The sequence below is a fragment of the Phyllobates terribilis genome, unplaced genomic scaffold, assembly GCF_046119375.1.
Source record: "Phyllobates terribilis strain yellow unplaced genomic scaffold, ASM4611937v1 Scaffold_3__8_contigs__length_932513732, whole genome shotgun sequence".
Lineage (NCBI taxonomy): Eukaryota > Metazoa > Chordata > Amphibia > Anura > Dendrobatidae > Phyllobates > Phyllobates terribilis.
This window is the reverse complement of record NW_027362763.1, coordinates 327,145,999-327,163,568: the sequence shown is the minus strand read 5'-3', so window position 1 is coordinate 327,163,568 and position 17,570 is coordinate 327,145,999. Positions and strand designations below refer to the sequence as shown.

At 45.7% G+C, this 17,570-nt stretch overlaps 1 protein-coding gene across 4 annotated transcripts in view; it reads right to left on the bottom strand.

The window, feature by feature from the left end:
- LOC141259330 (probable cation-transporting ATPase 13A4) overlaps positions 1 to 12,299 on the bottom strand; it is a 1,218,891-nt gene extending 1,206,592 nt beyond the window's left edge. For all 4 annotated transcript variants that reach the window (XM_073675148.1, XM_073675147.1, XM_073675149.1 and 1 more), the window contains exon 1: positions 12,147 to 12,299. In XM_073675148.1, coding sequence (XP_073531249.1) covers positions 12,147 to 12,194 — 48 coding nt within the window. In that variant the 5' untranslated portion in view covers positions 12,195 to 12,299. The remainder of the gene's footprint in view (positions 1 to 12,146) is intronic.
- Positions 12,300 to 17,570: the final 5,271 nt, after the last annotated feature.

The window sequence follows — 17,570 nt, the reverse complement described above, 5'->3', positions numbered from 1 at the left end:
CTTGAATGCCCCTTGAAACATACGTGGATTACAGCATACTAAAAACCTTCTACCCATTATTGGGGCGTGGGTCTCCCTTACTTTTCACCTTTGCACTGAAAAGCAAAAGCTGACTAAAACTAGGAGGAAATGCAATGCCCGTTGGAAGAGTCGTAGAGATTAGAGGTAAAGTAATTAAAAACAACATTTCAATGCCCCTTGGAAGAGCTGTGGAGTTCAGAGTGGCTTAAGAAGACCCTTTTAATGCCCCTTTGAAGAGACATGGAGGTCACAGTAGCTTAACAAGATGGTTTTAATGCCCCTTGGAAGAGTGGTGGAGGTCGCAGTGGAATAAAAAGACAATATCAATGCCCCGTTGAAGAGACATGGAGGTCACAGTAGCTTAACAAGATGGTTTTAATGCCCCTTGGAAGAGCTGTGGAGTTCAGAGTGGTTTAACAAGATGGTTTTAATGGCCCTTGGAAGAGTGGTGGAAGTTACAGTGGAATAAAAAGACAATATCAATGCCCCATGGAATTGACATTGAGGTCACAGTAGCTTAACAAGATGGTTTTAATGCCCCTTAGAAGAGCTGTGGAGTTCAGAGAGGTTTAACAAGATGGTTTTAATGCCCCTTGGAAGAGACATGGAGGTCACAGTAGCTTAACAAGATGGTTTTAATACCCCTTGGAAGAGTGGTGGATGTCGCAGTGGAATAAAAAGACAAAATCAATGCCCTGTGGAAGAGACGTGGAGGTCACAGTAGCTTAACAAGATGGTTTTAATGCCCCTTGGAAGAGCTGTGGAATTCAGAGTGGTTTAACAAGACGGTTTTAATGCCCCTCTGAAGAGACGTGGAGGACACAGTAGCTTAGCAAGACGGTTTTAATTCCCCTTGGAAGAGTGGTGGAAGTTACAGTGGAATAAAAAGACAATATCAATGCCCCGTGGAATAGACGTTGAGGTCACAGTAGCTTAGCTTAACAAGACGGTTTTAATGCCCCTTGGAAGAGACGTGGAGGTCACAGTAGCTTAACAAGATGGTTTTAATGCCACTTGGAAGAGCTGTGGAGTTCAGAGTGGTTTAACAAGACGATTTTAATGCACCTTGAAGAGACGTGGAGGTCACAGTAGCTTAACAAGATGGTTTTAATGCCTCTTAGAAGAGTGGTGGAAGTTACAGTGGAATAAAAAGACAATATCAATGCCCCGTGGAATAGACGTTGAGGTCACAGTAGCTTAACAAGATGGTTTTAATGCCAATTGGAAGAGCTGTGGAGTTCAGAGTGGTTTAACAAGACGGTTTTAATGTCCCTTGGAAGAGACGTTGAGGTCACGGTAGCTTAACAAGACGGTTTTAATGCCCCTTACAAGAGCCATGAAGTACAGCATATTACAAACATTAGTCCCATTATTGGGGAGTGGGTCTCCCATAGTATTTGCTTATGTCTTCCAAGCAAAAGCTTACAAAAATTAGGACGGAGCAACTTGCAATGCCCCTTTCAAGAGCCGTGCAGTATAGCATATTACAAACATAAGTCACATTATTGGGGAGTGAGTCTCCCATAGTATTTGCTTATGCCTTCCAAGCAAAAGCTTCCTAAAATTAGGACGGAGCAAATTGCAATGCCTCTTACAAGAGCCAAGCAGTACAGCATATTACAAACATTAGTCCCATTATTGGGGAGTGGGTCTCACATAGTATTTGCTTATGTCTTCCAAGCAAAAGCTTACAAAAATTAGGATGGAGCAACTTGCAATGCCCCTTACAAGAGCCATGCAGTACAGCATATTACAAACATAAGTCACATTATTGGGGAGTGGGTCTCCCATAGTATTTCTTATGCCTTTCAAGCAAAAGCTTCCAAAAATTAGGACGGCGCAACTTGCAATGCCTCTTACAAGAGCCATGCAGTACAGCATATTACAAGCATTAGTCCCATTATTGGGGAGTGGGTCTCCCATAGTATTTGCTTATGTCTTCCAAGCAAAAGCTTACAAAAATTAGGACGGAGCAACTTGCAATGCCTCTTACAAGAGCCAAGCAGTACAGCATATTACAAACATTAGTCCCATTATTGGGGAGTGGGTCTCCCATAGTATTTGCTTATGCCTTTCAAGCAAAAGCTTCCAAAAATTATGAGGAAATGCAATGCCCGTTCAAAGAGTCGTGGAGGTCCCAGTAGCTTAGCAAGACGCTTTTAATGCCCCTCAGAAGAAGCGTGGAAGTCAGAGTGGTATAACAAGATGCTTTTAATGCCCCTCAGAAGAGACGTGGAGGTCAGAGTGGTATAACAAGACGCTTTTAATTCCCCTTACAAGAGACGTGGAGGTCAGAATGTTATAACAAGACGCTTTTAATGCCCCTTACAAGAGACGTGGAGGTCAGAGTGGTATAACAAGATGGTTTTAATGCCCCTTACAAGAGACGTGGAGGTCAGAGTGGTATAACAAGATGGTTTTAATGCCACTTACAAGAGACGTGGAGGTCAGAGTGGTATTAGAAGATGCTTTTAATGCCCCTCAGAAGAGACGTGGAGGTCAGAGTGGTATAACAAGACGCTTTTAATGGCCCTCAGAAGAGACGTGGAGGTCAGAGTGGAATTACAAGACGCTTTTAATGCCCCTCAAAAGAGACGTGGAGGTCAGAGTGGTATAACAAGATCGTTTAAATGCCCCTTGGAAGAGCCATACAGTACAGCATCTTAAAAACATTATTCCTATAATTGGGGAGTGGGTCTCCCACAGTGTTTGCTTATTCCTTCCAAGCAAAAGCTGACAAAAAACAGGATGGAGGAACTTTCAATAATGGCAACACGGACCACGGTCACCCTGGTGGCATAGTGGTGGTGGAGGCTGAGGATAAGGAGAAGAACATAAAACAGCCGAAATGAGGAAGCGTATACCCATGTGTGGGTGTGAAGAGGTGCATGTGAATACACCTCCCGAAATAACACAGTGGATTTGACTTTATGTTTCTCTGCTGTCATTTGGTGGTGATGAGAAGTCTGGCCCAATCCAGCCCTTGTTCATTTTGATAAGGGTCAGCTTGTCAGCATTGTCAGTTGACAGGCGAGTGCGCTTATCAGTTATAATTCCCCCAGCGGCACTAAAAACATGCTCCGCTAACACGCTAGCGCACAGAGCGAGTTCATTCCAAGTGTCCAGCTTGGATACCCAATAATTAAAAGGCACAGAGGAATCATGGAGGACGCTTGTACGGTCGGCAAGGTACTCCCTCACCATCTTTTTAAACTTTCCACTCCTTGAGAGAGTACCTCGCGCCTCAGGGTCTGTCCGAAGGGAGGGTCTGAGAAAACTGTCCCAGAACGTTGACAGTGTTCCCCTGCCTCTGCTGGATTGGAGTTGCGTCTCTCTCGCTTGTACGCCTTGGTTGGGCAACAACGAACTGTGACCTCTGCCGCTAGCATGTTCAGATGGGAATTTTTTTAACAGTTCTGCAGCAAGGGCCTTCTGGTACTGCCCCATTTATGTAGACCTTTCCACCTCAGGAATAAGAGAGTGAAAGTTCTCCTTGTAATGGGGGTCTAAAAGTGTCACCAACCAGTAATGACTATCACCCAACATTTTGACAACGCGAGGGTCACGGTTAAGGCAGCGTAACATAAAGTCAGCCATGCGTGCCAGACTGGTAACGGGCAAGATTTCCGTGTCCTCATCAAGATGACGACTGACCATGCTCTCCTCCTCCTCCCCCACCCCGTCCTCAGGCCACCCACGCTGAACCGACGGTATGACAGTTGTAGAGGTACTACCATCTACAGTGCATGATACCAGCTCCTGTTCTTCCTCCTCCTCCACCTCCTCCTCCTCTCCCTCATTGTCCTCCAATGCACGTTGGGATGAGATGAGGCTGGGCTGTGTGTAATCGCCCGCTACAGCTTCTTGATCCATCTCATCATCCTCTGGCTGCAATGCCTCCTCTTTAATTCTCTGCCTTGCAAAAGACAGACAAGTGGGATGCTGACACTAATGATGGTGTCATCGCCACTCACCATCTTGGTGGCCTCGTCAAAGTTTGTCAGGATGGTACATATGTCAGACATCCAGGTCCACTCCTGAGGTCTTATGTGTGGAGTCTGACCCGAATATCGATGGCATTGTTGCAGCTGGTACTCCACAACTGCTTTCTTCTGCTCACAAATCCTTAGCAACATGTGGAGGGTAGAGTTCCAACGTGTGGGGACATCACACACCAGTCAGTGTGCCGGAAGCTGCAAACACTGCTGCAACACAGTAAGGGCGGCGGAAGCTGTAGCCGACTTGCAAAAATGAGCTGACAGGCGGCATACTTTCACGAGCAGATCTGGCAACTCGGGGTACGATTTAAGAAACCGCTGAACCACGAGGTTCATGGTACGTGTGTGATCTCGCCTCAGAGCCGCCACCAGGTTATGGCCATTGTCACACACGACCATGCCTGGATGTAGGTTCAGCAGTCTCAGCCACAGATCTGCCTGCTCTTTCACAGCTGTCAACAACTCACAAGCAGTGTGAGGTTTATCACCTAAGCTTATGAGTTTCAGCACAGTCTGTTGCCGCTTGGCGGAGGCAGTACTGCAATGCTTCCAGCTTGTAACTGATGTGGTGATATCTGAGATGGAGGCTGAGCATGAGGAGGAGGAGGAGGATGATGCGCAGGAGCTGTACACTGTGGGGGCAACTCTGACTGACATAGGGCCCGCAATCTTCGGTGTGGGGAGTATGTGTTCCGTCCCAAGGTCCGACTGGGTCCCGGCTTCCACTATGTTTACCCATTGTACCGTCAGGGAGATGTACTGTCCCTGGCCACAAGCACTTGTCCACGTGTCTGTTGTGAGGTGGACTCTCCCAGTAACTGCATTGTTGAGGGCACGGAAGATGTTTTGGGACACGTGATTGCGTAGTGCGGGGATGGCACACCGGGCAAAATAGTGTCGGCTGGGGACCGAGTACCGAGGGACGGCCACCGCCGTAAGGTTGCGGAAGGATTCCGTCTCCAGCAGTCTAAAAGGCAGCATTTCCAACGCAAGCAGTCGTGAAATGTGCGAATTTAGGACTGTGGCCTGTGGGGCGTTAGCTGTGAATTTCCGCTTTCATTCAAAGGTCTGGGATATGGACAGTTGAACACTATGGTGGGACGTGGACGTTGATGCTGTTTCTTGAGAAACTGCCATAACAAGTGAAGACTGAGAGGAGGGGGCATCTTTACATGCAGTATGGACAGGGGATTGCCTTGCACACACAACAGGGTATTCTATTGCATGCACAACAGCGGAAGAAGAAGTGGTGACACCCGCTGACACTGGTTGTGGACCCTGGGGTTCGCCCCACAAAGTCGGGTGCTTTGCTGCCATGTGCCTGATCATGCTGCTGGTGGTCAGGCTGGTAGTTTTGTCACCCCTGCTGATTCTGGCATGGCAGGTGGTACAAATTGCCTTTTTGAGGTTATCAGCAGAGTCTTTAAAAAAATTCCAGACTCTGGAAGACCTACCGCTTTTACTGGCAACGTCACTCGTGTTGGTGTTACGGGGAAGGGTTGGCCGCCTTCTGTCTGCGGCCACCACACTGCTTCTTCCTGCCTGTTGGGGTACTCTGCCTCCCTCCCCCTGTGTGCTGCTGGCCTCACTCTGCATTTCCTCCTGCCCCGTTGTTTTAGTTACTAGATCATCCACCACCTCCTCCTCCTCCACTTGCGCACCACGATCCTCCTCCTCACTTCCTGGCAATTGTGTCTCGTCATCGTCCACCTCTTGTGACAAATTGCCAACGTCAACTTCCTGTGGCCGTGGGTGTTCAAATATTTGATCATCGCTACATGGGTTCTCCTCTTCCACCACTTCAAGCGGAGCAGGCAAGGGGCACAAATATGGAAATGGACCAGTGAACAGCTCTTCAGAGTGTCCAAGTGTGGGATCAGTTGCTGTCTGACGACACTCGGCATGGTGGGAGGAAGGAGCATCAGGGTGAGGAGGAGTATGTGGTCGAGACTCACGGCTACTAACATTTGACCGTGAGGAAGACAGACCGGAGGTGGTGGTGCTCAGGTAACTGGAAGTATTATCTACTATCCAATTAATAACCTGTTCACACTGATCAGTTTGCAATACTGGTGTTGTTCTGTGCTTCCCTAGTAATTCGGTCAAGAAGTGGGAGCGAGAAGATGTGGCTGTTGGTTGTGGCGCATTTTCTCCTAGGCCACGGCCCCGTCCTCTGCACGCACCATCACCAGAACGTCCACTTCCACTTCCCTTGCCACACGCCTTGCCCATTGTAAAATAAGTAAAATAGCTTACACTCGCACTATCAATGGAAAAAGGGTAATAAAAAGGAGATTAGAACCGTGGAAGAGGAAAACCACAGTTCTATTTCTCTGGCCTACACCCGACTCTTTTAAACAATCAGAACAATCAGGGATAAATTATTACTGTTTTTCTTTACGGAAAAAATACCAAAACCTGAATAATAGAGATCTTTTACAGTGGAATGGCAAAACCACAGTTATTGTTTGCTGGGGTATACCATAAAATTTTAAATGTATATATTTGCGGCTGAACAGTGAGCGACACACTCAAACAGTTTTTTTTAGATACAAAAGGCCCAAAACTGGATAGTACAGAGATTTGCCCCGTGGAACTGCAAAACCACACTGGGATTTGTCGGGCATACAACAGACTATTTTCAACAGATATATTTTTGTGTCTGGACAATCAGGAAGACACGATTAATTATTTTTTTTACTGCAAAAAATGCGAAAAGCAAGATAATAGAGATTTTTTACCGCTGAACAGCAAACCCACAGTTATAATTTATTGGTGTATACCAGACATTTTTAAATATATAGATTTGCGGCTGAACAGTGAGCGACACACTCAAACTGTTTTTTTTTATATACAAAAGGCCCAAAACTGGATAATACAGAGATTTGACCCGTAGAACTGCAAAACCACACTTCTGTTTCTGTGGCCTATACCAAACTCTTTTCAACAGATATATTTGTGTCTGAAAAATCAGAGACACACTTTTTTTTTGGATGGGGCAGGGGGACATCAATAGGTTAATAAGACGGGTATTTATACAGTGTGAAGGAGGGAAAAAAAAAGAGGATTTAGATGAAAAGAAAGGATTTTTACTGGCCCCCGAGACCTGGAGGTAAGTCCAGCAATTTCAGAAACAGGAGCACACAGGACTGTAATGCAGCATTTGCTGGTATAACCACTGCGTCTCCTATACAGCCTGCCTGCCTGATATCTGGGATGGATATTAGTCCTGAGAAGGACTGTTTGTTTGTTCTGGCAGCCTTTACAGGCCCTACACTAACTATTTTGCAGGAAAAATCTCTCCCTAGCTCAGCAGCGCTGTCCCTACACTGTCTAATCCGGAGCGACTGTGTCCAATATGGCGGCGCCCAGTTTTAAATACTCGAGGTGACGCTGTGCGGCCAGCCAGTCACTGTAATGCCCACAAACAACATGGCTGTGGCATTACAGTGACTGGCTGGCAATCCCTGCATGTTCATTGGCTCTGTAAAGAACGCCAAACATGCAGGGCGGAGACTCGGAAATGCTCGGTGCTCGCCGAACATCCCAAGTAGCATGATGCTCGGGCGAGTACCGAGCAGTGTCGAGCATGCTCGCTCAACATTAGCTATTATTCAACTCTCATACAAGAAAATCTCACTGGTGATGTCGGTTCTTGGAACCGTGTTTTTTTTGCAGCACCTTCTAAATGCACTTGCTCAAGCAGAAGGTTCAGTACCTGGGGCACGTAGTCAGCTCGGAGGGAGTAGCACCAGACCCGGAGAAGGTTACTGCCATCCAGAAGTCTCGGCCTGAGCCGAGAAGCATCAAAGAAGTAAGGAAATTCCTGGGACTGGTCGGGTAGTACAGGAGGTTCATAAAGGACTATACCAAAAAGGTAGCACCTCCTCAAGACCTCCTGGTAGGGCAGTCCAAAAGAGGAAAGAGTCCCCCATTCCAGTGGGGCAAAGAACAGGCTGAATCCTTTGCAGTAATGAAGGAAATCCTGACTGGTGAAGAAATCCTGGCTTACCCTGACTACAGCCAGCCTTTCATGCTCTACACCGACGCCAGCAAAGAGGGACTGGGAGCTGTGTTGTCCCTGAAGCAAAATGGAAGAGAGAAGGTAATTGCGTATGCCTGTAGGAAGCTTTGCCCTACTGAGAGGAACCCGGAGAATTACAGCTCCTTCAAGCTAGAGTTCCTGGCCTTAGTATGGGCTATCACTGAAAGGTTCAAGCATTACCTAGCCTCAACTAAGTTTACAGCTTTTACTGACAACAATCCCTTGACACACCTGGAGACAGCCAGGTTGGGAGCCATGGAACAGCGTTGGGTGGCCAGACTGTCAAATTATCAGTTTACCATCAAGAACAGGGCAGGTCACAAGAACACTAATGCTGATGCCCTGTCAAGGATGCCTCACCAGTCAGACACCAAGGATGAAGTGGATGATTTAGAGGAAGTTGAATTACCTGCTTTCCACCGAAGCGGAGTGGTCCATGAGCAACATGTCACCAGAAGACGTCAGGGAAGGATGCTGAATCCTCTACCCCAACACAGTTGGAAGGAGACTCAAGACAGTGACCCGGTTGTCAGACTCATCAAAAGACTGATCTCCACAAGCCAAGCAACTGTGGAATGAGAGAAGCCGGGTGTTCATCTATAGAGAGAAGCTGTGCAGAAGATATGTCAACCCCAAGACCCATGAAATGGTGTGGCAGATTGTTGTACCCAGAACGGATATCCAGATGGTGTTGGAGGCTTACCACGATCAAGCAGGTCACTTTGGCTGGAAGAAGCTGGAAACCCTGCTGAAGGACCGATTCTATTTGGTTGGAATGCGGAGTTCCATAGAAAGGTGGTGTCGGAATTGTGGGCCCTGTAGCCTCAGAAGAAAAGACTACGGCAGCCAGAAAGCACCCATGCAGTCCATCAAAACAACCCAGCCCCTGGAGATTGTCGCTCTGGATCACGTCAAGCTGTCACCCAGCAGGTCAGGCTATTCCTATGCCCTGACCATGGAGAATTACTATTCCCGGTTCCTGGTGGTAGCCCCTGTCAAGGACCTTACAGCAGAGACTGCAGCAAGAACGTTCCAAGCATACTTCTGCAGGCCCCATGGATACCCGGACAAAGTGCTGACGGATCGAGGCCCTGCCTTTGAAGCCGAGCTGTTTAAAGAATTCTGTCACCTGTACGGATGCAAAAAGATCTGGATTACGCCGTATCACCCTCAGACCAATGGTTTGTGTGAGAAAATGAACAACATCGTCATAGACCTGCTGAAAACCTTACCCTTGGAAGAAAGAAACCAGTGGCCAGACAAACTAACTGACCAGGTAGATCTGTACAATCACATACCTGTGAGTTCTACTTATTGTACCCCAGCGTACCTCATGAGAGCAAGACCCGGAAAGTTGCCCATGGACCTGGAACTCGGAGTGGTAGAACCTGAAGCAGACATGTCCACTGAAGACTGGGATACAAATCGGCAAGAGCAGTACAGGAGAGTACAGGCCTGTGTCGAAGACAGTCTGAACAGAGTAAGGGAAAGGCAAGAAGAGCAGTACAATAAACATGCACCAGCAGAACCTTGGCACCTGGAGAGATAGTGCTAAAGCGGAAGAGAAGAAGTCACAAGCTCGATGACCAGTGGGAAAGAGAGCCCTACACAGTGCTGAACTCCAGATTTGATAACAGTAAAACCTGCCTGATTAGCAAAGACGGAGGAAAAACAACTGCAACAGTTTCAAAAGACCACTTGAAAGTGTGCCCAGGTCTACTGAAGACAATGGAAGAAGAAGTGCCTCCTAAAGCACCGGAAGAACCCAAGGAAGAAGTGCTTCACACAGTTCTAGGAGATTTCCCTGCGGACTGGCCTCAACTTGATGGAGCAGTGATTATACCCGTGATACACTTCTATCAACAACCAGAAGAACCGGTAAGCGCCCTGGAAGAGCCTGCTCAGGAACAGGAAGAGTCCCCAGTAAGAGGAGAATCACCCATTGAAGCAAAGCCTGAAGGCCCAGTGGACAGTGTACTTGCCAGTCCCATAGAGAGATTAAGGCAGTTCTATAATCTACCAGCACGTACACCTGCTAGATTAACAGAAAGGGTACGCAAAGACACTAGTGACACCCCAGTGCTACGAAGGTCCACACGCAGCACACAAGGACAAATCCCTGCCAGGCTTAGGGAATCAGCACAATTTGCCTACCATTGTAAATAGTTACCCAGTAGGGTATTGTATATTGTTTATTATGTAAACTGAAAATATATGTGCATTTAGCTACCCGTAAGGGTATAAAGACTTGTAGGCTGAGGACTGTGAGCAGCCAAAAACTTTATTTGTAAATAGTGCCCCCTTATAAAACCACAGAACAAAACCCGTTTGGCGTGGCCGAAGACGTGGTCCAGCACCTGGATTACTTATGCCCTGTAGCCAGGCCCAGGGCCTATGTTGAGGGTTTTCAGGCGGGTCCCTCCTGTTCTTTCTTCGGTGAAATGGACACCAGGTTACGGAACTTACTGTAACTTAATTATTGTTATTATTATTGTTGTTATTATTGTTGTTATTATTGTTATAACCTGTTTAAAAAAATGCTTCAGTCCAGGAGTACTAAATTGTACAAGGGGGGAATGTGGCACCCTGCTATGCACAGGTACCACAGGACCAAGGGTGCATGGATGGACTTCTCCACAAGAGGCCCTCATTACATACAAACACCTCCACCCTTCCACCTTATACGACCAGAGGGAGCCCGATAGGGATATATATATGGAAGGTGGAGCCAGGCAGCTCAGTCAGTAGTCAGACTGAGAGAGAGTCTGAGAGCGTGCTGACGCTGAGAGCAACGAAGACCCAGCTCGTCTGCTGCTGAGTTCTGAGGGCCCCGAGTGTGGCCGAAGGCAAGAGGAGAAAGGAGAGAGGAGTTGAGGGGGCAGAGGAGCATCATAGGCTCACCCCGAATATACAAACCGGACTCCGGGTCCGCGCCTACAGGGTTCTTTATACCCAGTAGGGATCACTGGCATTCCAGGAGGACTACAAGTCCCTGAACGACCTGAAGCTAGACCCATTACAGGACCAGGAACCACGAAGGTCCCAGCATTACCAGGGATAGTGGTTGCCAGCAGAAGGTCCTACTACCGAGCGACAGGTGAAGGAACAGCACGACACATAAACTAGGCCCAGTTGCAGGCTGGCCAGGAGCATACAGATAGGAAGACAAGGACCAGGAGGCCTTATATCCGCTCACTTGGGAGAAGTCCTGAAGTGCACTCATCCTACTGAGTACCCTGGACCGTACCTGACATCCGCACCAGTAAAGGTGTTGAAGCGAATCTCCTGTCTCTGTCAGTTACTCCTGCTGCACCATCCGCCTACACTACAAGTCCCAGCATCACCACCATCAAACTCCACACTGCCCCGGGGGCCTGCTCCACCTGTGGGGAGCAGAAACACCTCAGTTGCCATCCCATCACCCCCCGGAGGTCTGCAGCAGCGCTGGTAAACCTTACCAGGTACCACAGGTGGCGTCACAAACTATTTACTTTATTTTAATTTTTCCTACCCAAGTTACAATCCCTTTTTTGGTTGACCGCCCTGGGCCACGGACCGGGCCAGCCACTGTGACAGATCCCCCTTTTTCCCAGCATCTATCGGCCCAGACTCCGAGTACCTCATTGCCCTGGGGGCGCATCAATAGCACAAATAGACGATGTCAAGAAAATCAAGTAAAGCAAAAAAGTCACATGTTGAACAGGGACTAAATATTTATTATTACCGTATACATCAATATACATTGGACCAACTATTCATGTAAACCATAATAAATTAGGATCACTACTACAAGAACAATAGTTCTGTTAACTATTTGCATCCACTAATAGGGTATGTGCACACGATCAGCAAACGCTGCAGATTGGATGCAGTTCACTTGCACTGCGTGCAAACTGCAGCGTTCCACATTACAAGCAAAGTGGATGGGATTTCAAGAAATCTCATGTCCACTATGCACCAACGTGCTCCTGCGGGTCACCTGCGGACATGGACATATGGCGCGTCTTTCTAAACTGCAGCATGTCATTTGCAGGAGACGACAGACCATTAGATGTTCTTATATTTGCCCCATCAGCACTCACCATTTCATTCTCCTCTCCTTCATTAAGCACTGCATGATTTTCTGCCATTTCTTCATGCACCAGTAACACAGTGTAAAGCTGAGCACGGGAATGTGGCAAGTCTTAATCCCTTCTGATCTGCAAACTTTTCACTGCAAAACTGTGGTCTCCTAAAAGTACAGCCTCCAGATTTGAATACAGATTCTTATTGGATCTTGTTATTAAGTAGGACATTTTTATATTGGACAAATATTTTCTTCATAATGATGTGTTAGGATTTTACATAACACAGTGAAGCTTATGTTCAAATTCTCTGCTTTCTCGTTTCAATATACGCTGCTCAAAAAAATAAAGGGAACACTCAAATAACACATCCTAGATCTGAATGAATGAAATATTCTCATTGAATACTTTGTTCTGTACAAAGTTGAATGTGCTGACAACAAAATCACACAAAAATCATCAATGGAAATCAAATTTATTAACCAATGGAGGACTGGATTTGGAGTCACCCCCAAAATTAAAGTGGAAAAACACACTACAGGCTGATCCAACTTTGATGTAATGTCCTTAAAACAAGTCAAAATGAGGTTCAGTATTGTGTGTCGCCTCCACGTGCCTGTATGACCTCCCTACAATGCCTGGGCATGCTCCTGATGAGGTTGCAGATGGTCTCCTGTGGGATCTCCTCCCAGACCTGGACTGAAGCATCCGCCAACTCCTGGACAGTCTGTGGTGCAACGTGACTTTGGTGGATGGAGCGAGACATGATGTCCCAGATGTGCTAAATCAGATTCAGGTCTGGGGAATAGTCAGGCCAGTCCATAGCTTCAATGCCTTCATCTTGCAGGAACTGCTGACACACTCCAGCCACATGAGGTATGGCATTCTCCTGCATTAGGAGGAACCCAGGGTCAACCGCACCAGCATATGGTCTCACAAGGGGTCTGGGGATCTCATCTCGGTACCTAATGGCAGTCAGGCTACCTCTGGCGAGCACATGGAGGGCTGTGCGGCCCTCCAAAGAAATGCCACGCCACACCATTACTGACCCACTGCCAAACCAATCATGCTGAAGGATGTTGCAGGCAGCAGATCGCTCTCCGCGGTGTCTTCAGACTCTGTCACGTCTGTCACATGTGCTCAGTGTGAACCTGCTTTCACCTGTGAAGATCACAAGGCGCCAGTGGCGACTTTGACAATCCTGGTGTTCTGTAGCAAATGCCAAGCGTTCTGCATGGTGTTGGGCTGTGAGCACAACCCCCATCTGTGGATGTAGGGCCCTCATACCACCTTCATGGAATCGGTTTCAACCATTTGTGCAGACACATGCACATTTGTGGCCTGCTGGAGGTCATTTTGCTGGGCTCTGGCAGTGCTGCTCCTGTTCCTCCTTGCACAAAAGCGGAGGTAGCGGTCCTGCTGCTGGGTTGTTGCCCTCCTACGGCCCCGTCCACGTCTCCTGGTGTACTGGCCTATCTCCTGGTAGCGCCTCCAGCGCTACGCTACGCTACAGACACAGCAAACCTTCTTGCCACAGCTCGCATTGATGTGCCATTCTGCACTACCTGAGCAACTTCTGTGGGTTGTAGAGTCCGTCTCATGCTACCATGAGTGTGAAAGCACAACCAACATTCAAAAGTGACCAAAACATCAGCCAGAAAGCATTGGTACTGAAATGGGGTCTGTGGCCTCCACCTGCAGAACCACTCCTTTATTGACGGTGTCTTGATAATTGCCAATAATTTCCATCTATTGTATATTCCATTTGCACAGCAGCATGTGAAATTGATTGTCAATCAGTGTTGTTTCCTAAGTGGACAGTTTGATTTCACAGAAGTTTGATTAACTTGGAGTTATATTCTGTTGTTTAAGTGTTCTCTTTATTTTTTTGAGCAGTTGTATATTAGGATTTTAGATTGTAGATCCAAGTGACGAGGAGCAATATGAGTATTGTCACTTGTACAGAATAGAAAAATAATGTGGATGCTGTGTAAGCAATAAAAAATAAATACTGAGCAAAAACGTATCCAGGTATCACATAAGAGGATATTGGACTTTACTGTAGATCTGTTGATATGCAGTATCTATTCAAAAAAGACAAACAGCACTCCTCGTATAAGTGGTGCACGGATAGGGTCCCAAAATTTATAGTACAAAATATTATGGAATCCGGCACTCAATCAAGTGTTATTTTATTGAACGAAGAATAGTGTATAGTATACATTTTAACATTTTCGTCTATGTGACCTTCCTCAGAATATACACAAGAGAAGTGATACACAAGTGCTACTACTTAACTCCTCATGGCCATTCCAGGGCTCACTGACTTCAGCTGATAGAGCGACACTGGTTGACATCTGCCGATGCTGCAGACACGCCACATGAGGCCCAGGGTCTGAGGGGACACACATTATTACACTGAGGGTGTGCTACTTCTTTGGATACATATTCCGTTAACCAGGACCTTTAAGGTGGCTATCTGATTTCTTGATCAGCCGGATTCCTTAGTTCATACATGTGTGTTAGTAACATGATTAATCTCTAGTGTTATTCTGAGGAAGGTCACATAGTCCGAAATGCCAAAATTTATACATCGAGAAAGTAATGGGATATATGGTGGGGTGATAAAAGGGTGGGAATGGGCAAACTTTCAACTAGGAAAATGAGAATAATGAAGGAAAAAATGAAAGGGGGAAAGTGAAAGATCAGTGGAGGAATATATCTTATTTTCAACCTACAACCCTAACCTTCAGAACCAAAACATGCAACAGGTAAATATATACAGCAGCTTTTATATATTACTCAGCATTAAAACAAAAGCTTGTTTATATGGTGCACTATTAACGCTTGTTCATATATTGCAGGGGTAAATTTTCTGCCAAGATTTGCACTCTGAAAGTATAGAATGCAACAGTTAGTTTACAGTAGCAGCAATGTGCATGAGATTTCAATACATCCATCCACATGCTACAGAAAACATAGTAGGAATTAAAAAAACAAATAAATAAATTATATATATATATATATACAGTTAAGTCCATATATATTTGGACAGAGACAACATTTTTCTAATTTTGGTTCTAGACCTTACCACAATGAATTTTAAACAAAACAATTCAGATGCAGTTGAAGTTCAGACTTTCAGCTTTCATTTGAGGGTATCCACATTAAAATTGGATGAAGGGTTTAGGAGTTTCAGCTCCTTAACATGTGCCACCCTGTTTTTAAAGGGACCAAAAGTAATTGGTCAGATTAAATAATTGTAAATAAAATGTTCATTTCTAGTACTTGGTTGAAAACCCTTTGTTGGCAATGACTGCCTGAAGTCTTGAACTCATGGACATCACCAGATACTGTGTTTCCTCCTTTTTGATGCTCTGCCAGGCCTTCACTGTGGTGGTTTTCAGTTGCTGCTTGTTTGTGGGCCATTCTGTCTGAAGTTTAGTCTTTAACAAGTGAAATGCATGCTCAATTGGGTTGAGATCAGGTGACTGACTTGGCCATTCAAGAATATTCCACTTCTTTGCTTTAATAAACTCCTGGGTTGCTTTGGCTTTATATTTTGGTTCATTGTCCATCTGTAGTATGAAACGACGACCAATCAGTTTGGCTGCATTTGGCTGGATCTGAACACACAGTATGGCTCTGAATACATCAGAATTCATTTGACTTCTGTCCTGTGTCACATCATCAATAAACACTAGTGACCCAGTGCCACTGGCAGCCATGCATGCCCAAGCCATCACACTGCCTCCGCCATGTTTTACAAATGATGTGGTATGCTTTGGATCATGAGCTGTACCACGCCTTCGCCATACTTTTCTCTTTCCATCATTCTGGTAGAGGTTGATCTTGGTTTCATCTGTCCAAAAAATGTTCTTCCAGAACTGTGCTGGCTTTTTCAGATTTTTTGTAGCAAAGTCCAGTCTAGCCTTTTTATTCTTGATGCTTATGAGTGGCTTGCACCGTGCAGTGAACCCTCTGTATTTACTTTCATGCAGTCTTCTCTTTATGGTAGATTTGGATATTGATACGCCTACCTCCTGGAGAGTGTTGTTCACTTGGTTGGCTGTTGTGAAGGGGTTTCTCTTCACCATGGAGATTTTTCTGTGATCATCCACCACTGTTGTCCTCCGTGGGCGCCCAGGTCTTTTTGCATTGATGAGTTCACCAGTGCTTTCTTTCTCAGGATGTACCAAACTGTAGATTTTACCACTCCTAATAATGTAGCAATTTCTCGGATAGGATTTTTCTGTTTTTGCAGCTTAAGGATGGCTTGTTTCACCTGCATGGAGAGCTCCTTTGACCGCATGTTTACTTCACAGCAAAACCTTCCAAATACAAGCACCACACCTCAAATCAACTCCAGGCCTTTTATCTGCTTAATTGAGAATGACATAATGAAGGGATTGCCCACACCTGTCCATGAAATAGCCTTGGAGTCAATTGTCCAATTACTTTTGGTCCCTTTAAAAAGAGGGTGGCACATGTTAAGGAGCTGAAACTCCTAAACCCTTCATCCAATTTTAATGTGGATACCTTCAAATGAAAGCTGAAAGTCTGAACTTCAACTGCATCTGAATTGTTTTGCTTAAAATTCATTGTGGTAATGTCTAGAACCAAAATTAGAAAAATGTTGTCTCTGTCCAAATATATATGGGCCTAACTGTATGTACACACACATGTACACACACACACACACACACACACACACATATATACAGTGGGGAAATAAGTATTTGATCCCTTGCTGTTTTTGTGAGTTTACCCACTGACGAGGACATGAACAGTCTATCATTTTAAGGTTAGGTTAATTTTAACATTCAGAGATAGAATATCCACCCCCCCCCAAAAAAAAAAATCAAGAAAATCACATTGTATAAATTAGATACTGTATTTTTCAGACCATAAGATGCACTTTTTTTCCCCCAAATTTGGGAGGAAAATGGGGGGTGCGTTTTATGATCTGAACGTTACTTGCGGTCAGGGGTGGATTAAGAGTAGCCAGGGCCCCGGGCAGTTTAGAAGGTGTGGGCCCCCCTACAGCTACCCGATATATCACGTGACATGTCACATGATTCCCTTTGATAGATCATGTGATAAGTCATGTTACTTTGGTGACATCTGTAGACGGAAAATTATGGAAATTTTTTTCCATTATGTACACAGCCCTATACATAACATAGCGCTATATATAGTAGAGCAGCGGTGGGAGATTAATTTCCTTGAGGGGCCACATGAGAGACCATGACTGTTGTGGAAGGTGAATCAATAGACTGAAATTAATTCTGCTCAATATTAATAATATTAACAAAATAATACAAAAATATATTAATTGTATGACTCAGGCTATGTGCCCACGATGCAGAAATGCTCCGGATTATTCCTGAGCGTTTCTTCATCTCCCTGGCAGAAAAAAAACGCATGCAGATTGTACATGCG